Source organism: Vigna umbellata, chromosome 1 (genome assembly GCF_029865625.1).
Source record: "Vigna umbellata cultivar VRB3 chromosome 1, Vumbellata_1.0, whole genome shotgun sequence".
NCBI classification, from domain to species: domain Eukaryota; kingdom Viridiplantae; phylum Streptophyta; class Magnoliopsida; order Fabales; family Fabaceae; genus Vigna; species Vigna umbellata.
In genome coordinates this window covers 12,979,940-13,000,176 of record NC_142165.1, presented here as the reverse complement: position 1 = coordinate 13,000,176, position 20,237 = coordinate 12,979,940, and the positions used below count along the sequence as shown (strand labels likewise).

Below are 20,237 nucleotides of genomic sequence, written 5' to 3'. Positions count from 1 at the left end.
AATAAATTATTTTAAAAAAGGTCTATTTATGAAAATAAAATAAAAGAGATTATAATTAGCATGCACTAATTTGGCAATAACTTAAAAAGATTATATACAAAGTTAATACTTCATGACAGAAGCTCAACCTACTTTTACAACTGAAACATTTGTTATTAAAGAATGTGGTCTGGAACATAAGTTCTGCACATTGGGCATGATCCTTGTTGGACTAGCCACTTGTCTATGCATTCTAGGTGAAAAAGGTGGCCACATTTTGGAAGTATCCTCACCAATTCTCCATCCTCAAACTCCTGCAAATCAAAATGTTAATGATTTTTAGGAGAAAATATCAAGCTATACTGATAGTGCAGACAGTGAATATTTCATACTAAGACATTTTTTTTTTCATTTTCACATGACTATGAGATGTTACTCACTTGGAAGCAAATTGAGCAGCAAGACATGTTGTATAACTTGGACATTTTTCCAGAGTTGAATGGCTGAAATTGAAGCTTCATAATCACATTCTGCGGTACCCCTCTTGCTCCCCTGATATCATAAATGTCTGATACTTCTTGGTATATTGTTTCCAGTGTGTTAATCTGAAACAAATGAGTTTCACCAAATGTGATTAAAATTTTGATTCTTAGAATTGTAGTATGGTCCACACACACTAATTACACATTAACCTGATTTAGCATCAGTAATAGAGAGATTTATGTGTCATACTTACTGTTACATGCAACTGATAGAGTTTTGCCACAGCTGGACATATCCATTCCATAAAGACTTTCCCATTCAATAAACTTCTCAACAGGGCAAACTGCAGTTCCACACCAAAACTCAAAGGTGAGTGCGAAGAACACAGTGTTCTTGGACTAGCAGCTACTAGTTACTGGTGAGATAATAGAAAGGGATGAAACATTCTTTTTTCCAAAAGTATGGAACTAGCAACATTACCTTAGACACTGGCTCATCAGCAGCAGAGTCAAAATTTATCAATTCCAATGCTGCAATGGCTCCTGTGATTGCTCCTTTGCCAGCACCATCAAGAAAACCAGTTTCTGTGGTCTGCCCTTTTATGCCTCCTGCAATTGTTCCCACTATTGACCCTCCTGCACAAACATCAAACATTTCTCATATCTGCAGTGACTTTGGGTCAATGACAAACACCATTTTATCTTATTCCCTCATTCACTTCAGTTTTGATCTTTTGAAATAAAATTGGAAAAGTATCTTAATGAATTTCAATGTTTGCTTTTGAATTCCAACGAAAAAATGAAGAAGGATTAGTTTAGTGTTTTCGAAATAAAAGGTTACTTTTGTGGTGAACTAACCATGGTTGTTTTTTATACTTCGTGTTTCAAAAAATCACTGTTAGTTCAATTCACCACCAATCCAAATACACAAGAAAATTTTCACTTTGGGAGCAAAAGCACTTTTCAAGTCTGCAAGAGAAATTCAAACATGCACTTAACCTGACTAGCATAAGTTACAGTTTCTCTAAGACATAAAGCCAAACGTTTAACAAACCATGTGAGATGTGTAACATAACAAGGTATATCATTGAAGCAGTGATTTCTCAGGACAAAGGCAATTCATGAGAATGGTAAGTAATAACAAAGAGGAAGGAAATTAAATGCATCATACTTACCAAGTGCCACAATGCAAGTAAATAAGGCAAAAAGAACTCTCTCGAAAGCCTTCATGAATAGCCCAACTACAGAACCACCATTACAAAGATGCTTGAAACTTGCGGTTACTGTTTCTATCATTTCAGAAAACCAGTCGGTGACAGTGAGAGAAGTGGTGGCAATGGGCATTTCAAAGTGAAGAGATAAGAATGGTGAAAATGTATTTTGCTTGGGAATGAAGCAGATACACTAGCATTTATAGACAGAGGCAAGCCACGTTAATTACAGTCATGGACCAGATATTCTAGTTTTTATTCGAGAGTCTTTGAGTATAGGAAATAATCCAAATGTGGATAGAGATAATTAAGTTAAATATAATATAAAAAAATTACAATTTTTTCGAGTATATCAAATGATATAGTTAAAGGTCAATCACATATGGTTATACTTTTTTTCTTAAAAGATGTATTAGAAGATGGAATTAGATTTTCAAAAGATGTAAGATTATTAGGTGTGATAAAAACATAAATCTTTAATTAGAATATAATGACTTATTATCTTAGTGGAAAACTTAAAAAGATAAATGATTAGTCTGATAATCTTAGTTAGATTTAAAGTCCACTTCTTAGTATAGTATAAGAGTCATGTTAGAGTCTATTCTAGTAAGATTTGGGTAAATATATTATTTCATTTATTATCGAGCCACTATTAGAACACTTATTAATGTCTACTCTCATGCGATATAGCTCGGTGTGAGGAGGTGTGTTAGAAGTTCTATAACGATTAAAAATAAGACCAATTAATAGTATATAAATAGGTGCAAACTTCACCTTTTAAATCGATTTTGTGGTATTAAATTAAACTTAGAGTTTTTTTTTAACAATTTTATTATAAGTTGGTGGATACCGATATTTCGATACCAAATTTGTTTAAGTGACTTTTAAACTATACGAGATAGGAAAATAGATTTAATTAAAAAGTCGTATTAATTTTTATATGATGAAATATTTTATAGTACTGCTACGTTGAACACACGTTCTTTTCTATTTTAGTAGGAAGCGAGTCAAAGGAAAAAGTGATACGAATGAGGATTTTGATGTTTAAACATCGTTTTCTAGAATTTAAGTAACAACATAGTATTGATGAGTCATGAGTGGTTGATTACGTGTAGGCTCCTCGTGATGTATAGATAGGAAGTGTGCATGACTAAACAATTAAATAATGTTACTACTGCTGAGAGCACTGAAATTTTTAAATTCCAAAATCTCACAACCATACAATTTAATTATAAATATTTGAATGTTTGATTAATAATTGTTAATTTTTTATTATAACATAATGTATAACAAAACTTATTTTAATTATCTTACTTTTAGATGCTAAATAGAATCACATAAAATGAAAAAAACAATAAGTCTTAACAAATTTACTTGGGCAAATATGGCACACCAATTCACCAAAGAATGTCGTAAGAAGAAAAAAGCACACGCAAAGGAAAACGACTGAAAAACAAAAATAAAAAACGTCATATGTTAGTTTAATTGCTACCTAATTCTCTTGTTTTTGTTTTTTTTTTCTTAAAGTTTGGCTGCTTTGGGTCACTTTGCTGGTAACCTAAAAAAACTCGAAGGTGCTTTGACTAATATTTATTGTTCAAATGTACTACTAATTAGGTCCGTTAAATGGGTGAATTGCCTAATTTTTATTCGAATTATAACGAGTTAATTGAAATCAATTCGTTAATTTTGTTTTTTTAAAAAATAAATAATAAGTATTGTCTGGATTTTATTGCATAATTCACTTTTAAGTAAATGGTTATTTGATTTCATAAGTTTAAGATGTTTTTTTTTAAAAAAAAAACATCTGAAAAAAAATACATTAAACCTATCTTGATCTATAAAGTGTTAGTTAAACATAAGAAAATACACTGTACTCATTTTTCATTTGATTTTATATGATCTATCTAACTCGATTAAGTATGTTTCCGATGTGTATGTTTCATAACCCATTTGCCAACAATAAATTCACGTCAACAGAGAAGCAATAAATGTATAGCTTAGGTGATAATTTTGCGAAATTGATTCGAATTTTTACATTAAATATGATCACATGACATGCATGAATCAAACAAATAGTAAATAATTAAATCAATCGAATGTTAAAAAGGTATAATTGAGTGTAAATTATATATACAAATTTTATTTTATAAATCAATTTTATAAGCATGAATTATGTTTAAAATTCATTTTTTAATAATCATCGAATCAGATTTAGTTTAGTTGCAACTTATGTAAAGACGGGAAACAATTGGGTGGGTTGATTTTGGTACTTGTAGTGTAGTGAGTTAAACCTATAAGTACTAGAATGATATGATAACACAAAAAAGGTTAAGTGGGGTGGTGGATGGAATGGCCTTTATAGTGTTTTGTAGTACTTGAATTGTGTTTCCTATTGGTTGAAATAAAAGGAAAGTTGAGATATTTAGGGCAGTTTGAAAGAGGTAGGGCATAGAAAAAACAGGAAAGTAACCAAAACAAGGTGCTGAAAACTGGTTGCTGGTTATCTGCAACTGTGGGCTGATACATGTTGAGTTAATAACTTCATACTTAAATGCATTAACTCGTGGTAGATATGATGACATATTTCATATGTAGTCTTCTACACCACGTCACTTTTACTTGTATTTATCTTCCGTAAAAAATTTGCAAAATCTTAAGCTAGACAGAGTTTTGGTGAAATCTAAAGAATGAAACAAGATTTGTTTGTTCTTTACTGGTATAGAAAAGGATTTTGGAAGAAAAATAGAAATTTGCTTTGAACTTGACGGAGGGTATATCATTACCACAAGTAAAGCCATCAAAGCGTAATTGTCCCTCTCGATTTTAATAGGCTGGATTGCTTCACTTCACATCACCCACTTTTACGATATTCAATGTGCGCGAACGCCATTTGCAAGATAATGCAAGTTGCACCATGTTTGGTTTCATACTAGTGAATTTCATATTTATTATAATGGTTAGAAGTCTCTCATCTTGTATGTATATAAGACCGATTTATATATACATGTGGATGGATATAAATTTTATTTTATAAATTGATTTCATATAATTAAATTAAGTTTAAAGTTATTTTTAATATGTTATCAGTTTTTAAAAGGAAGAGATCTTAATGGATTGGATCTTATCTAAAATTTTCAGTAGTTAAAAAACGTATTTTCTTACTATTAAGAGGTTTATTCAAATACGAAATCTAATCCTAGAAACATAGCATACAACATTTTTTTACTACCTATAAATTTTGATATATTTCAAAATTGAAAATTTTCAAATAATGTTGTTGCTATTGAAGAACAATTAGCCGATTTGGAATCGAGGATTATTATGGATTATTAGTCGATAGAATAGAAAGAATTAGAGAAAAAGGTTCCCCGACAATGAAAACAAATAAAAAGATAAAAATGGTGGAAGAATTTTTTGGTTTGACATATAGAATTAGTTAAATATTTATTATATTATTCATGTTTAGTCTCAGTTCATGATGTATATAATTCATGATGTATATAATTTCACATAAAAAAATGTATTGTTTTACATTAATTATAGATCAAAATCAAAACAATTTACAATATATACGTGAAGAATGAAATAATTAATAAATACATATAATAAAATTAAGTATTTATAAATCTTATTTATAAAAAATATATTAATAAATTTTGTTGAGATATTGTTAAATAGTAATTAAAATGTACATATATTCTAAATAAAAAGAATTATTTCCCAATTTTTCAATGATAATTATGATAATTGATCTATTATTATTTTTGAACTTATAAATTTACGACTACCATAAATTTGGTGATTAAGTGTGTCTTGTGGATCGTATCACTACACTTTTTTATCATCGCACACTTTTTATTTTATTATTCAATCTCCTTTTATTATGAAGAAGAGATGAAAATTATTCTGAGAATATATATAATACGTTGTTAATTATCATGTTAATTATATAATTAACAACAATATAATCTTTAATTATCATGTTAATTATATATATTGTTGTTGAATGCATAATGTCAGGATACATGATCTTTCAGTGTTAATAATACCCTGTTTCTTCTATTTCTCCGTCATTTATTATTATTGAGAACAAACAATAAGCGATTTATTAGAATACTTGTACCATATGATGGATAACACTAAGTGATGATAAGTATTAAGTTTTTTTGGGTTCTTAACTCAAATTGAATTCTGATGGCCCAAATAAAAAGTTTTGTACTCTTAAAATAAACCATAGAAAATTGCTTTCTGCACCCCTTCTTTTTTCTTATACTTCGTATTGTGCACCTCCATTGTTGGAAAGTCACATCTCCATTGGTAGAAACCGCAAGTCCCTACAACTCTATTGCTCGAAGGTTTGCACGGGATATTGCTATTTTAAAAGCTAAAATTGAGCTTGTGTTTGGTCATAAAAAAAAAAGTAAAAAAAAAAATTAAATGATTTATTTTATATTTTGTATGAGATGAAAAAGAAAAAAAAAAACATTATATTTTGTTTCTCTGATTGAATAATCAATGAAAGAAAAAAAAATGTATATTTAAAAGAACACCATAAATATTATGAGATAAATAAACTTATTATACTGTGAAAAATACTTTTGCCTTTCAATTGAAAATTATTCTATTGTCGAATTGGAGAGAGGGTTTTTATTTACCTTGTTCTTACAAAATATACATTTTTTTCTTTTCAACCACAGTAGTCAGTTTTTACAATTTTATTTATTTCAAACAATTTATCGTATTAAAAGTTATATATATTTTTTTCATTTTTATTGTTGTTTTTATTAAAGTAATGAAATAATACGACTAAGTCATATTATAATTTGATTTTATAGAGACCATATTTTAGTAAGGATGAGTTTATAAAATGAAATAAGGCAAAAAGGAAAAAATAGAAAAATAGGAACTTAATTATTTTATAAATGAAAATTGATCATAAAAATGATAAAAACTAAATTTAAAAAATACCAACTTAAAGAATAACCACTTTTCTCTAACAACTCCTTTTTAATAATAAAAAGAAACTAACTTTTTTACAAACTCTTCGTAACTTTTCATTTTGTGTCACGTTTTTTTTTCCGGATAAATCTCTCACACGTTCACACTTTATCTGAACCAACCTATACTTAAAAGTGAAATAAAATATTCCACGCATTAAAAACGTGTGATTAGGTTAAAATGAATTTCACAATATTATTAACGTATAATCTTATTTTATCTCGTATTCATAAATTAAAAATGATTTTAAATATCATTTAAAATTATTTTGATGACATTTTCACAATTATAAACAAATATAAATTAGTTTTTATTTTTCATTTACAATTAAATTAAGTTATTTTTGTCATACAAATCAATTTTAGTAAAAGAACACCTGCACATAATGCAATCATTTCTATTTATATACAGTGTCATATAAAAAAATAAATAAGTGTTATATAAGAATACGACCGGTAGATTTTGGAATTTGGTGAATTATGGAAAAGTAATGAAACCTAAACATATTCGCGGTTAGATGTTAGGGATAAATCATGAACTATTTTTTTTAGTTAACAAATTAACATAAAATATTTTTCAATTTATAAAATAAAAATAAAAATAATCAAGTATTAATGTACAAGTATATCCACGACGAAAATATCTCAGTGCAAAAGTATTATTAATAAAAATAATAACCATTTTATTATTTTTTTCAAGCAGAATTAAAATGAGGGACATGGTCTTTGTTTTAATTTTACATTTATATAATTTTTTCTCCCAAAAAAATCTATAAAAGGTGATCATGGAAATATTTTGGCTTAACATTTGATTCACATTTTCGTAAGTTTTCTTTAAATGATTTTCGGTTTTTTTACATTCAAATGTTCTTAATTTTTGTTTAATTTGGTCTTTTCCTCTCATAGTGTCTAAATTGTTGACGACATAGTGAAAGTTAGCCATCAGTGAATGACGTGACTCGTTTTATTCGATGTAACTGTTTATCTCATCATCTTATATGAGGAACCATAGATGTCATGACATTCTCATTTATCTCACTACCACTGCAAGGCACAACAGTTCCCACTGTGAACCAAGTTCACGCCATCGTGAAAACCAATCCATGGCAAGACCATCTTCCTTGCGCTAACCTCCATCACCACAACGTCACCACAAAACCCTCGCGCTTCGTCAACCACGTCAATCTGCAAACAAAAGCAGCACAATCGAGTTTTTTATGGGTCATCGCGAGACCAAAGCAATCACTACAACACTCATCTCTAGCAACATTATTTTCTTCGTTGCAATCACAAAGCATATGAATTGCGAAACACAAGCCTAAATATGCTCAACGCCACTTCCATGTAAGCCACCACAAATTACGCCTCTCACACCTTCATCTCCCTCGAAACCTCTAATTGCAGTCACCATGAATTGTGAAACCACCGTCGCCAAATTTTCCATTGCCACCAATAGACCATTGCGACTCATCAAACCTTCATCACTGTTCTCCTTACACCTCCTTCATCATAAATATGCTCAACGCCACTTCCATGTAAGCCACCACAAATTGCGCCTCTCGCATCTTCATCTTCCTCGAAATCTCTAATCGCAGTCACCATGAATCGTGAAACCACCGTCGCGAAGTCTTCCATTGCCACCAATAAACCACTACGACTCATCAAACCTTCACCATTGTTCTCCTTACACCTCCTTCATCATAAATGCAACTCACACAAACATCATGAGAAACATTGTGCCACCACAAGAACGAACCCTATATTGCAAGATCTTCTCCACCACTTTATGAAGCTCCATCTTCATTAACCCAAGCACATCTTCATATTCACTATAATATTAATTTGTTCAATAGATCCACCAACCAAATCAAACAACTATTGCGAAAGTCACAAAGTTAGACCATCTCCAAATCAATTACGAGTTAAACATCACTTTACCTTAAGGAAAGAAATTAAATCAAACAAAAATTACAAATTGAAATCATTTTGAACGCAAAAATAGATGAAACACAATTTTAAACTAAACTAACTAAAATAGAAAATAAAATAGGTATTAACCAAATATTTTTTAAACTATAACCATACGACCCATTATTTTAAAGAATCATGATAAACTTTATTGTCAAACTCCTAAAAATGACATGTGGAAGAAAGGGGCAGATGTCTCAAAAAGATGAGCTTGAGTATTTTATATGGCTTTCCCAAAACACAACTCATCCCATTTCTCAGAATTTACATCTCTCTAAAACTCAAACCTCTACCTTTTCTCCTCCTTCTCTCTAGAAATCCTCCATCTCTTTTGACTTTTTCCTCAAACAGCCATCGTCTAAGCAATTTGGGAGTCAAGATCTTCAATCTACACCGATCAAAATCAAGTTTAGAGTCAAGTAAGTTCATTCTCTTCTTAGAAATTCTACTCCTGGCACATGCAAACCAAGTTCCTGGTTGCATGTGTTCATCAGCTTCTTCTTCTTAGTTCTGACTATTTTTTCTGATAATTTGGGTTGGTATTTCTTCACCGTTCGATGAAGTATAGGTGTTCTTGGTATAATCCTGGGAAGGAAGCAAAGTCTGGAAAGGAATAATCATTGTTCGGTTCGGTCAAGAGGTAAGGAAAGCTAGATAATTTAATTACTTGATTTTGATGTATGAAAATGTTGTTTGATAATTATGCATGTGTATGAAACCGATCTGGATAAAGTTGTATGAGTATAAAATTGGATGAATTGGATGTTCGGTGTTATTGGTGTGGAATATTGATGATGTGATTATGATAATTTTGTATCTGCATGATTATGGTTCAGTGGCCGAGTGAAATTGAAAGGTAGTGTGGTATTGAAATGGGGAAATTGTTTTGGTTTGGTCTGTATAGGAAATCTGATTCCCGGTCATTGAGTTTATGATTCTGCATAATTGATTCTCAAATCTGTGATGAAACTCTCTTAGCAATGTTAGAAAAGTTTAAGCAATCTTAGTCCAGTATAAAGAAGTGTTTGATATATGTTTGGAGGATTAGAGGTTGGACGAGTATAGTGAAATTGGTAATGTTTGGTGTCGATCATTATTCTGCAGAATTATGTAGTTCACTAAGGGTTTGGGGTTGACCGCTCGGCCATGCTCTGATTTGGCCGTTCGGCCTTCTCTTGTGTTCGATTATTAATTGGGTTTGGTGTGTTTGAAGTCCTCCCAGTTCATGACCGTTCGACCTTAGTAGAGCTCGGTCTCAGTAGTGCTTATTATGTACTACCGTTCGGTTTCAGTAGTGATTGGTCTTGTATTGGTACTTGGTTGGTATTGATGTCCGGTCGAAGCTCTTAGTGTTCGGCATGAGCCCTAAGTGTTCGACCTAAGCCTATAATGATTAGTCTAAGTTAAAGAGTGTTCAGTCTTAGACTGATACTCGATTTCTTAAAGAGTGTTCGGTCTTAGTCTGATACTCGGTTTCTTAAAGAGCACTCGGTATTGTACTAGCCGTTAGGCTAGTAATAGCGCTCGGTCTTGTACTAACTCTTAGGCTAGTGATAGCGCTCGGTCTTGAACTAGCCGTTAGGCTAGTGATAACGCTCGGTCCTGTACTAGTGCTCAATATCGCAAATTGTACTAAGTTAACAGTGTTCGATCTAAGCCGATATTATTCGTTTCAAATCATAAGTGCTTGATATAAGTTCAAATGTTCGACTCCTACTTGAGTCTTATTCTCAAAATGACCATTCGGTCATATTCTCATATTGGGAGTGCTCTCATGTTCGTTCTTGTTCATAGGTTATGTTGAACTTTCACGTTCGGTCTAGTTTAAAGGTGGGATTATTGTTTCACTGTGATGCGTGATATGTATTTAAAGATATGACGAATGAGGAAATATGTTGTTAATGAAGTATGGTATTTAAATTGTAATACACATGAAATCATATGGGTATGAAAGAGTATTCCAGGGAGGAATATCTCAAGATTGGTTATTGAATGGTAAAGTATGAATATGGTCAGACTAAGTTGTCGTTCATTCTGACATTCTAATGGTCACCGAGTCTCAAGTACATAATGATGGCGCATGTGGTGAGAATAGCAGGAGGCCTGGTTGCGTATAGCTTTGGGTTCCAACTATCGGACTAAACTCATGTGTAGACTTGGGTTTCCAGCTACAGTGAGGGATGAAGGGCTAACCTCGTGTGGCGGCTTGGGTTTCCAGCTATGGTAATTCTGATGGTTTTCCAGATTACCTTTCCACGAGTGCAAGAACGTCGTATCTATATAATTCATACAGTCTGGGCAGTCAGAGTAAAGTGAACAGTCAATGCATGCATTGTGGTACAATTATGGGTGGAAATGTATGATTGTTTGTTACATGATGGACTGATTGATTTATATCAGATTTATGTGAGTAATCTGTTTACATAGTTAATTAAATTACACTAGCTTACCCTTATTTTCCTGTCTTGTCTAGTTGTCCTTTCGGTCGTCTTCGTCCTTGCAGTGATCACCCTGTGGGTGTGAGCAGAAGAAGCTGAAGTTTTTTTGGAGCAGGCGATGACAAGAGAAAATGGTTCTTGCTAGGGTAGACCGTTCGGTCTAGTGCTGGTTTTGTATTAGTAAAAAACCGTTCGGTTTAATACGTTGCTTGAATGACTATCAGTCTGATCTTATGAATTGTGTTAGTATAGGTTTCTATAAAATTATAAATTTATGGTTATTTTAAGATAGCTGTAAATTAACTTTATTTTTCTTATAAACTGTTTTATTTTATTATGAAAGTAACAACTCTAAAGCTATATATATTTTTGGAGACGTGACGTTTACTCATTATTTGCTATTAGTTTAAGAGCATAACCATTGCACCCACCAAATATAATATACTATTTATAGCATCATATCACATGGTAGGTGAGTGGAAGAGAAAGCTGAAAATCTTTTATTTCTAGAAAAGTCACTATATGTTTTTAAACGTTAAGGTTTAGGAAAAATGAAAAGAAAAAACTAACGTTGATAGAATCGATGAATATTTTACACTATTATCACGATGACTCAACATTTTATGGATTACTAAATAATGGTTTGACTTATCTACATAGAAACATAAGTGTATTTTCGTCGAATAGATATTAATTATTTTTATAGTTTTGATGTTTTCTTTTTAAATTATAGGTTATACTTTTCTAAAATAATTCAGAAACATGTGCATACCGACTATAAAGTACTCATTCAATCAAATCAAATTATAAAAATGTAATAAAATTGAAAAAATAAAATAAAGGTTGCTTTGGCAACTCAACTAGACAAAATGGTTAGAGAAAGCTACGTTTTTTTAATTTGCAGCCTCAAAAGCTTAAACAATAGCCTTATTATTGGAAAAAAAATTGAAAAACAAAATAACACCACTCTCTCTCTTCTTTAAAAAAGTGTGGTGTGAATAACTTTTCAGAAAGGTTAAAATGAATTATCCAGTGACAAAGAATAAGGGGAGGACCGATATTCAACTTTAGGAAAAAAAAAATAAATGCGTCCTTATGGATAATTATTTATCATTATTCAACTTTCAAGAGATTAATTTTAATATTAATTAACTTAAAATAAAGTATGATTATTAGTAATAATTATATCACTTTTAATCAAAATTTATTTCAAAAATTATAAATATAATTTTGTTTTGAAATAAAAAAATAGATAATTATATTTAATACAAGTTAAGTATTATATTGATATAGTTTTATATCAGAATATCTACTACTCTCCCGTTTAATGAAGAACTCAAAAGGGAATGTAACAAAAACAAAGATTTGGATATTAAAACATACATAATCCATCAAACATATATAATGTGAAATCATGTATGATTTTTTTTTAATTATCATATATAAAATTAGTTTAACAACTTTTAGAAACATAAATTATTTAGTAGTTCAAATGCATAATTATGAATTATTGTGTACACGTTTTCTTGCTTGAGGGTTGAAAATTCCCAAAATTATACTAATAATATATAGTGTTTGGTGTCCACAATTCATCATTACGTGCCACACGTGTCACGTTTCATTTTCAGGATTTCATCACCATCAACCATACCATTTTATTTTTCCTTTCAGTTTTCAATATACTATTTAATATTATTTTATTTCTTTATACATGTTATGAAATAAAAATGCATTGTTGATTTTATAAGAATAAATCACTTCAATTTTTACCTTTTCCTCATGACATCATTTTATAAGTTATTTTCTGAATAAAACTAAATAAATATTCTTTTACATTATATTGGTATGGATTATTAAAAGTGACATAAGATTCGAAAAATGGATTAATTACCTGAAGATACAAGTTTTATTATTTTATCCTGAATAATAAATATTTTATTTGCTACACTAAAACACTTTTTTTAAAAAAAATATGGATTATTTAAGTCTACCAGATGAAAATAATCCCCCAATATTAAATTAATAATCAACAATTCCAAACAATTAATTAAAATATGAATTGTTTCCGGTTTTACTTTTATAATCTATAAGTAATTATTATGCTATTTGTGAACATATAAATATATTTCCTTATATTCAGTCAAAATGGTTGTGCTCTTAACAAAAATGATTTTTGTTTAGATTTAAATCATACAATATTGATTATGAGAGAAGAAAAACACTACAAAAAATATTCTTAAGTAAAAGAATAATTTTAGTAACTAAAAATAATTAAATATTATAATAATTAATTTAGATACTAATTTATAAATTATAAATAACTAAAATAATTTCTATCATAATTAAAAAATTATAACTAATTTCTAAATTAATAACTAAAATAATTTTTATTATAAATTAATATTTAATTTAGTCATTAACATTATCTATTAACATTTTGGTTACCAAAAAAAATATCTTTAATTATAAATATATTTTTATCATTAAAATTAATCATTATTTAATAATTTTATTGACGTGATATTTCAATAGTACAGATTTTATATCAATTATATGTATGATTTAACGGTTCGGTAAATTAATAAATATAATTTTCAAGATTCTTTTTTCAACTGTAGGAACATTTCTTGAAGAATAATTTGTCTCTATATATGGAAGAGTCTGAGAATTTTATTATAATTTATAATTCCATGGTTTTTTTTATTAACGATTGTTTTCTTAATTTAATTTAACTTTTCTTTAAGAATAATTTGTTTCTACCTGACTTAATCAAGAAAGAAAGATCTACCTAAATTTGTGAATTCTATTCTAATTTATAATAAATAAAAGACGAATAATTAATTTATCAACACACACATGTATATATGAATATGAAGACAGTGTGTTCAAAATGTATAAGTCTATCCAAATAGGAGGTGAGAGCAGCGTGACCTTAAACTGCATAAAGTTTGACTTGTTTACTCATTCATTAGCAATAATTTGGTGGTACCAGACAAACATGTCGTGAATGAAACATAGAAAAAAAAATGTGGTGTTGGATACAACATCTTTGATTCTCTGATTCGGTCCTTGAATCATAGGTGGCTCTTAGGAAGTTTCTCTTCTATGGACTCCCTCTTGGTCTCTAACCATGTTTTGGTCGTAAAATAGTTTCAACCATTCTTAGTTTAACACATTCAAATCTAAATTCCGCAGTTGACTTGGCAACAGCTTTATCCTTTTTGTTCAGAGTTCAGACTCATTCTATTTTCCTCTCCATCTATAAAAAATTGCAGATTCTGATTTTTCTGCATCAAGCTTTGCCTTTTTCTCTCTCTTCGTACTTCGTTGCATATTCTTCCTTGAATTCTCATCTGGGTTCATTCCTTTTGCATGCTTTGATCCAATCACTTTTCAAGTTGCGGGTGTGAGGAAAAACTTAAAAATTTCGTTCCTTTTTGTGTCACGGCCATGGGTTCTTGTCTGAGTAAAAGAGGGTCAGAGCCAGAAGAACACATTGGTTACAGAAATGCTGTTGGGGGAGCCCACAATCACAAGAGCCATGAACCCTTTGTCAGCCAATTTCCTGAGAAACATGCTCCTCAGGCTGCTTGGAGGGCCACTGTTCCTTCTCCAGGCCCAAAACATGCTCACAGGGCTGACACAATCACTGGGAAGCCATTTGAGGATGTTAAGCAGCACTATACTCTTGGGAAAGAATTGGGGAGAGGCCAATTTGGGGTGACTTATCTCTGCACCGAAAATTCAACTGGTTTGCAATATGCCTGCAAGTCCATCTCAAAGAGGAAGCTTGTGAGAAGAGATGACAAGGAGGATATGAGGAGGGAGATTCAAATTATGCAGCATTTAAGTGGACAATCCAACATTGTGGAGTTCAAAGGTTCTTTTGAGGATAAGAACTCTGTTCATGTGGTCATGGAGCTGTGTGCAGGTGGTGAACTTTTTGATAGGATCATTGCGAAGGGGCACTACAGTGAAAGGGCTGCTGCTGCAGTGTGTAGACAGATTGTTAACGTTGTTAACATCTGCCATTTTATGGGAGTGATCCATAGGGATCTGAAGCCAGAGAATTTCTTGTTATCCAGTAAGGATGATAAGGGACTTCTCAAGGCCACAGATTTTGGTTTATCAGTCTTCATAGAAGAAGGTAAGTCCGGTATCCTTTAAGTGGTCTTTTGCTATGAGAATCAAATTGTTGTGCATTCCTGAAAGATAAGTATGTGGATTCTGGCATCGCTGAGAATAAAATGTACATTATCTTCCAGTAAGAACATATACTATTTTCTTTTTCTTTTCTGATTAGTTCTTTACAGGAAAGGTGTATCGGGACATAGTTGGCAGTGCTTACTATGTTGCTCCAGAAGTTCTTAATCGTAGCTATGGGAAGGAAGCAGATATATGGAGTGCAGGAGTAATGCTGTATATCTTACTTAGTGGTGTACCTCCATTCTGGGCAGGTAAACTCTGACTTTGATGTGTTTGATGAAAGGATAATCTCCTTGTAGAGGCTAGCTTCATGCTATTTTGAACTTGATTAATTTTTTCATAAAATATGTGCTGTAGAGACGGAAAAGGGAATATTTGATTCCATATTGAAGGGTTATATTGATTTTGAAAGCAATCCATGGCCAAACATATCAAGCAGTGCGAAGGACCTTGTTCGCAAAATGCTTACAAAGGATCCAAAGAAACGCATTACTTCAGCTCAGGTTCTAGGTAGGTAACTTGTATATGTTTTATCCCATTGAAATTCAATAAACTATATCTGTATAGTGTTTAGTAGTTTGGCTTTCTTTCCCATATAGTGTTGGACGAGGTTGACTGCAGCATCCTTAAGATTTTTCTTGGTTAATGAATTGTAATTTCTCTGCTAATTGTTTGCTTGTTTTGTATTGTTTGAATAATCAGAGCATCCGTGGCTTAGAGAAGGTGGCAATGCTTCTGACAAGCCAATAGACAGTGCAGTGCTTTCCAGAATGAAGCAATTCAGAGCAATGAACAAACTAAAAAAACTAGCCCTCAAGGTTAGTCCAGCCACAAGATGCATGAAGAGACCACAGTGCTCTTTTATGCTTACTGTGTTTGAATTTGATGGCATATGTTACCTCTGTCTAAAAATGAGAGCTAACTGAGTGAATTTTGAATGATCTTTTAGGTCATTGCTGAAAATCTTTCTGAAGAAGAGATCCAAGGTCTGAAGGCAATGTTCACAAATATGGACACTGACAATAGTGGTACAATCACCTATGAGGAACTGAGGGCAGGACTGCAAAGACTTGGCTCAAAGCTAACTGAAGCTGAAGTGAGACAACTTATGGATGCCGTAAGTTGTCGAGTTCAACAATATCTGTCCTTCAATGTTTTTTCTATGTTCTTTCAAGCTTACACTCCTTTGTTTAATTTAGGCTGATGTAGACGGAAATGGAACAATTGATTACATAGAATTCATCACTGCTACAATGCACAGATACAGGTTGGAGAGAGATGAGCATCTTTATGGAGCCTTCCAATATTTTGATAAAGACGGGAGCGGGTAAGTCCGTCCATCTATTGTGCATTCAAACTTGTTTTTCAATCTGTCACATTATGAAAGTAATCCTTTTCTTTTTCCCCAGTAGCATTCTTAGCCTCAGTTCTTTGGACTATTGGATTGAGTTTTCAACAATGAACAAGATCATATACCATAAATCCTATTTCTTCCTAAACCAAAGACCACATTCATTACCAAGCATTAATTAATTAATGAATGTCTCTATTTAGAATTTGAAGATAAATGACACATGACCTTGGATTTTTTGTTTGATTCCATCACAGGTATATCACAAGAGATGAACTGGAAACAGCCATGAAGGAGAATGGTATGGGAGACGAAGCCACAATCAGGGAAATTATATCTGAAGTTGACACTGATAATGTAAGCCCGTCTTCTATTGACTCGCTACAACTTTGTATCAGTAATAATACTTTGACACACATTTAGATTCATTTGACAATATATTGTAAGAGTAAAATAGTCATTAAAAAATATAAACTTTTGCATGTCTAAAAGAAGAGTAATGGTACCATAACATATTTTTACATTAATTTAACATGGTTCAAGAATAAAATGGCAGAAAAAGTGTAAATTTTTGTATTTGTTTTCAAGAAAGAAGAGAGTAAAAAGTAACAAAAAGTAGTATCAAATGAATGTAAAAATTTATCTGTGTCAAAATATCATTTTTCCTAAAAGAAAAGAAACAGGGAAAGATAATGTCAAAATGAGTGTAAAAGTATCAGTTTTGCATGTCAAAGTATTATTACTCATTGTGCATTTCTAGTTCCATAGTTAACACTGAATTTGATGGTTTCTCAGGATGGTAGAATCAACTATGAGGAATTTTGTACAATGATGAGGAGTGGAACCCAAAAGGGAAAGCTATTCTAAAGGCTTCTAAAAGATATCATATGTAGACATGTAAAGTTGATGGTTTAGATTTGTGTTGAGCTACATGGAGACTTGGTTTTCAACCCTTATTTATCTTTTTGGTTTCCTTTTGGCTTTGAAGTTTTTGTATTGAGTTCTCATGTAATTTACCAGTGAAGGTAACTTTACAAGTTAGATTGTGCAGTTTGTTAAATTGAAAACCTCATCTGCAATTTGAGCAAAATCTGCAATTTATGCCAGGTCCATTTGATACTACTGGAAATATCAATGATGATGATAATCTTGAAAGACGTTTCATCCTGCAATGGACCTCTAGATTTTCTTAGAATGTCTATTATATTCCGTGAAAAAAATACTTAACAAATCTTGAAATTTGATTGAATTTTTATCAAATTTCGATGACTGAATTTTTATCGATTTTTTTTTTTAAATTTAACAAAGAAACTATCAAATTTCTTAAAAATGTCTATTATTCTTTTTTATTTTTTTAATATAACTATTATAATTAGAGTTGTCAAAATGGGCCACCTGACTCACCATAGATTCGTCATTTAGTGAGCTAATCCAACCCGGCTCATTTATTAGCGAGCCAGAAAAATTCGAACTCGGTCCGATCCATCACGGGTTGGTGGGTAAACGGGTTGGCTTACTGGCTCACTTAATTACAATTTTTTTAAATAAAAAAATTACAAACTATCTATAATTCAAATCTAAACAAATTTCACTCCCAAATTTCACTCAAAGTTTAATTAATTTTGAAAATAGGGAACTTAAATAATTTTTCAAGCTAAAAAAATAATAAATATTTTTTATAAAATTAAAATTAAAATTTAATAAAATAAAATTAGGTAGGTGGATTAGTGGGCCAACCCGGCCCATGTAACATCCCAAAATACAGTAATTACTATAAATTAGAATTATTTACAATTAACAGTAATTCAATGCAGTCTTTATATTAATAACCAAAGTTCAAAAGCCGAACGGCTTAAGTACAGACCCGCTATACAAGAAACAGAATTAATACAGTTTTAGGACGAACGATTTTACAAAACTTAAATAACCGAACGTCAAATTTAAAAGCTAACGTCTAAAACTAAAAAGGAAAGACGGACGTCCTACTGCTCCGCTTTCATTTCAACTTCGACTAGGTTATCCTCCTCGATGGCATCTTTCAGAGTTACCTCGCCTTCTGCTCACATCCACACGGATGATCATTGCAAGACAGGACGAACGTACATAGACAATTGACAACACAAGGAAAAACGAAAGGGTAAGCTTATATAATTTAATTCATACAATCAACATATACATTTAACATTACAATTCACACACAGCATGTAACTTAACATAGATTTATATATATACTAGACAGACCGTCCGGACTGTATGAATCTGTGTAACTACAGGCGTCCTTGCACCCGAGTGGTGTAGTAACTGGGATACACTCAACAGCTGCCACTCGAGGTTAGTCCGTTCTTACGTCGCCCATGTTAACTTATGGACTAAGGACCTCCTGCCATTCCCACACATGAACTACTCTCCTCTACGTGAAGATGAGTATCACGAAATATCAGGATGGACCAAGCCAGCATTAGCATAACCACAGTCATACTTTACCAAATTCCATAATCAATATATATATGAGTCGTTCCTCCCTGAAACGCTCGTCCGAAATCCAATATCATAATATCATTCCATACAATGTTCACACTTTAAGTTATCATAATTCATCATCATTTACATCTTTAGATTGAAGAGCACCAAATGACGAACGTTCAGTCCTCTGAAGAATTAGGACGAACGTCCAGAGAAAGATACGGAATGAACGGAGAAGTATACAACAAATGCTACTATATGTTCTGCCAGTTAAAATGGACTGACTCGTTTGGAGGTACTCTGGTACTTAGAGAAATTTTCATTATAAAGACCTTAGGCCAGATCCAATGTAAGAAGGAGCGTCAAGAATATTTAGAACTATTTTTGTAGTGCTCCGCGTACGGAATACGGATGCCAGTAATTGAACGAACGTAAGGAAAAATGAATATTTTAATGCTTGAACGAACGCTATTTTATCCAAATGGTTATTCAATAATACGATCGCTTGGTATAAGACCGAGCACCGCTTATGACGAATGCTAGGTACAAAACCGAGCGCTATTTAGGACGAACGCTTGGTATAAGACCGAGCGTTATTTAGGACGAACGCTTGGTATAAGACCGAGCGCTACTTATTTTAAAGTATAAAGGTGTAATTTAATATTATTGAATTTAAGGTATACGACATCTCTATGCTGAGCCGAACGCTCAAACACAGTGATTCAAATGAGGACGCTCGTTCTCAAACCGAATTCTTCCCGAATGAAAGAATTCCATTCTAAGTCATTTTCAGGGAAACCGAACGGTATAAGACCGTACGATGACGAGCATAATTTATCATAGGGAGAATTATCATATTCAGATTTTTTTCAACTATCTTAACTCAACATTTCTCATACGATTCATACTTTATAAATTCATATCCATCATTAATTCACATACTTTATAGAGTTCATCATATTAACAAATCCAACTATACAATAGTCATCCATCTTTCAATCCATACGTATCAAAATCAACATACAGTTCAACCAACAGAAATCATATTCATCTAGTACAACAGTGTTCGTTCATGCATACTCAAACAGACGATATACGTATATCCATATCATGCTTTTATACAACATACAAGTATAAAT

At 31.6% G+C, this 20,237-nt stretch overlaps 2 protein-coding genes across 2 annotated transcripts; one reads left to right on the top strand and one right to left on the bottom strand.

Moving 5' to 3' along the window:
* Positions 1 to 69: 69 nt before the first annotated feature.
* LOC124821451 (RING/U-box superfamily protein) lies at positions 70 to 1,850 on the bottom strand. Its single transcript, XM_088102941.1, has 5 exons — positions 1,637 to 1,850; positions 943 to 1,097; positions 716 to 805; positions 420 to 584; positions 70 to 293 (listed from the first exon to the last, which is right to left on the bottom strand). Exons 1-5 carry the CDS (start codon positions 1,803 to 1,805, stop codon positions 156 to 158), a joined length of 717 nt encoding a protein of 238 aa, XP_087959067.1. The 5' UTR covers positions 1,806 to 1,850; the 3' UTR covers positions 70 to 155.
* A 12,206-nt stretch (positions 1,851 to 14,056) lies between these two features.
* LOC124822657 (calcium-dependent protein kinase 2-like) lies at positions 14,057 to 17,757 on the top strand. Its single transcript, XM_088095631.1, has 8 exons — positions 14,057 to 15,225; positions 15,392 to 15,535; positions 15,642 to 15,794; positions 15,987 to 16,102; positions 16,234 to 16,401; positions 16,484 to 16,611; positions 16,893 to 16,992; positions 17,431 to 17,757. Exons 1-8 carry the CDS (start codon positions 14,529 to 14,531, stop codon positions 17,500 to 17,502), a joined length of 1,578 nt encoding a protein of 525 aa, XP_087951757.1. The 5' UTR covers positions 14,057 to 14,528; the 3' UTR covers positions 17,503 to 17,757.
* The last annotated feature ends 2,480 nt before the right edge of the window (positions 17,758 to 20,237 follow it).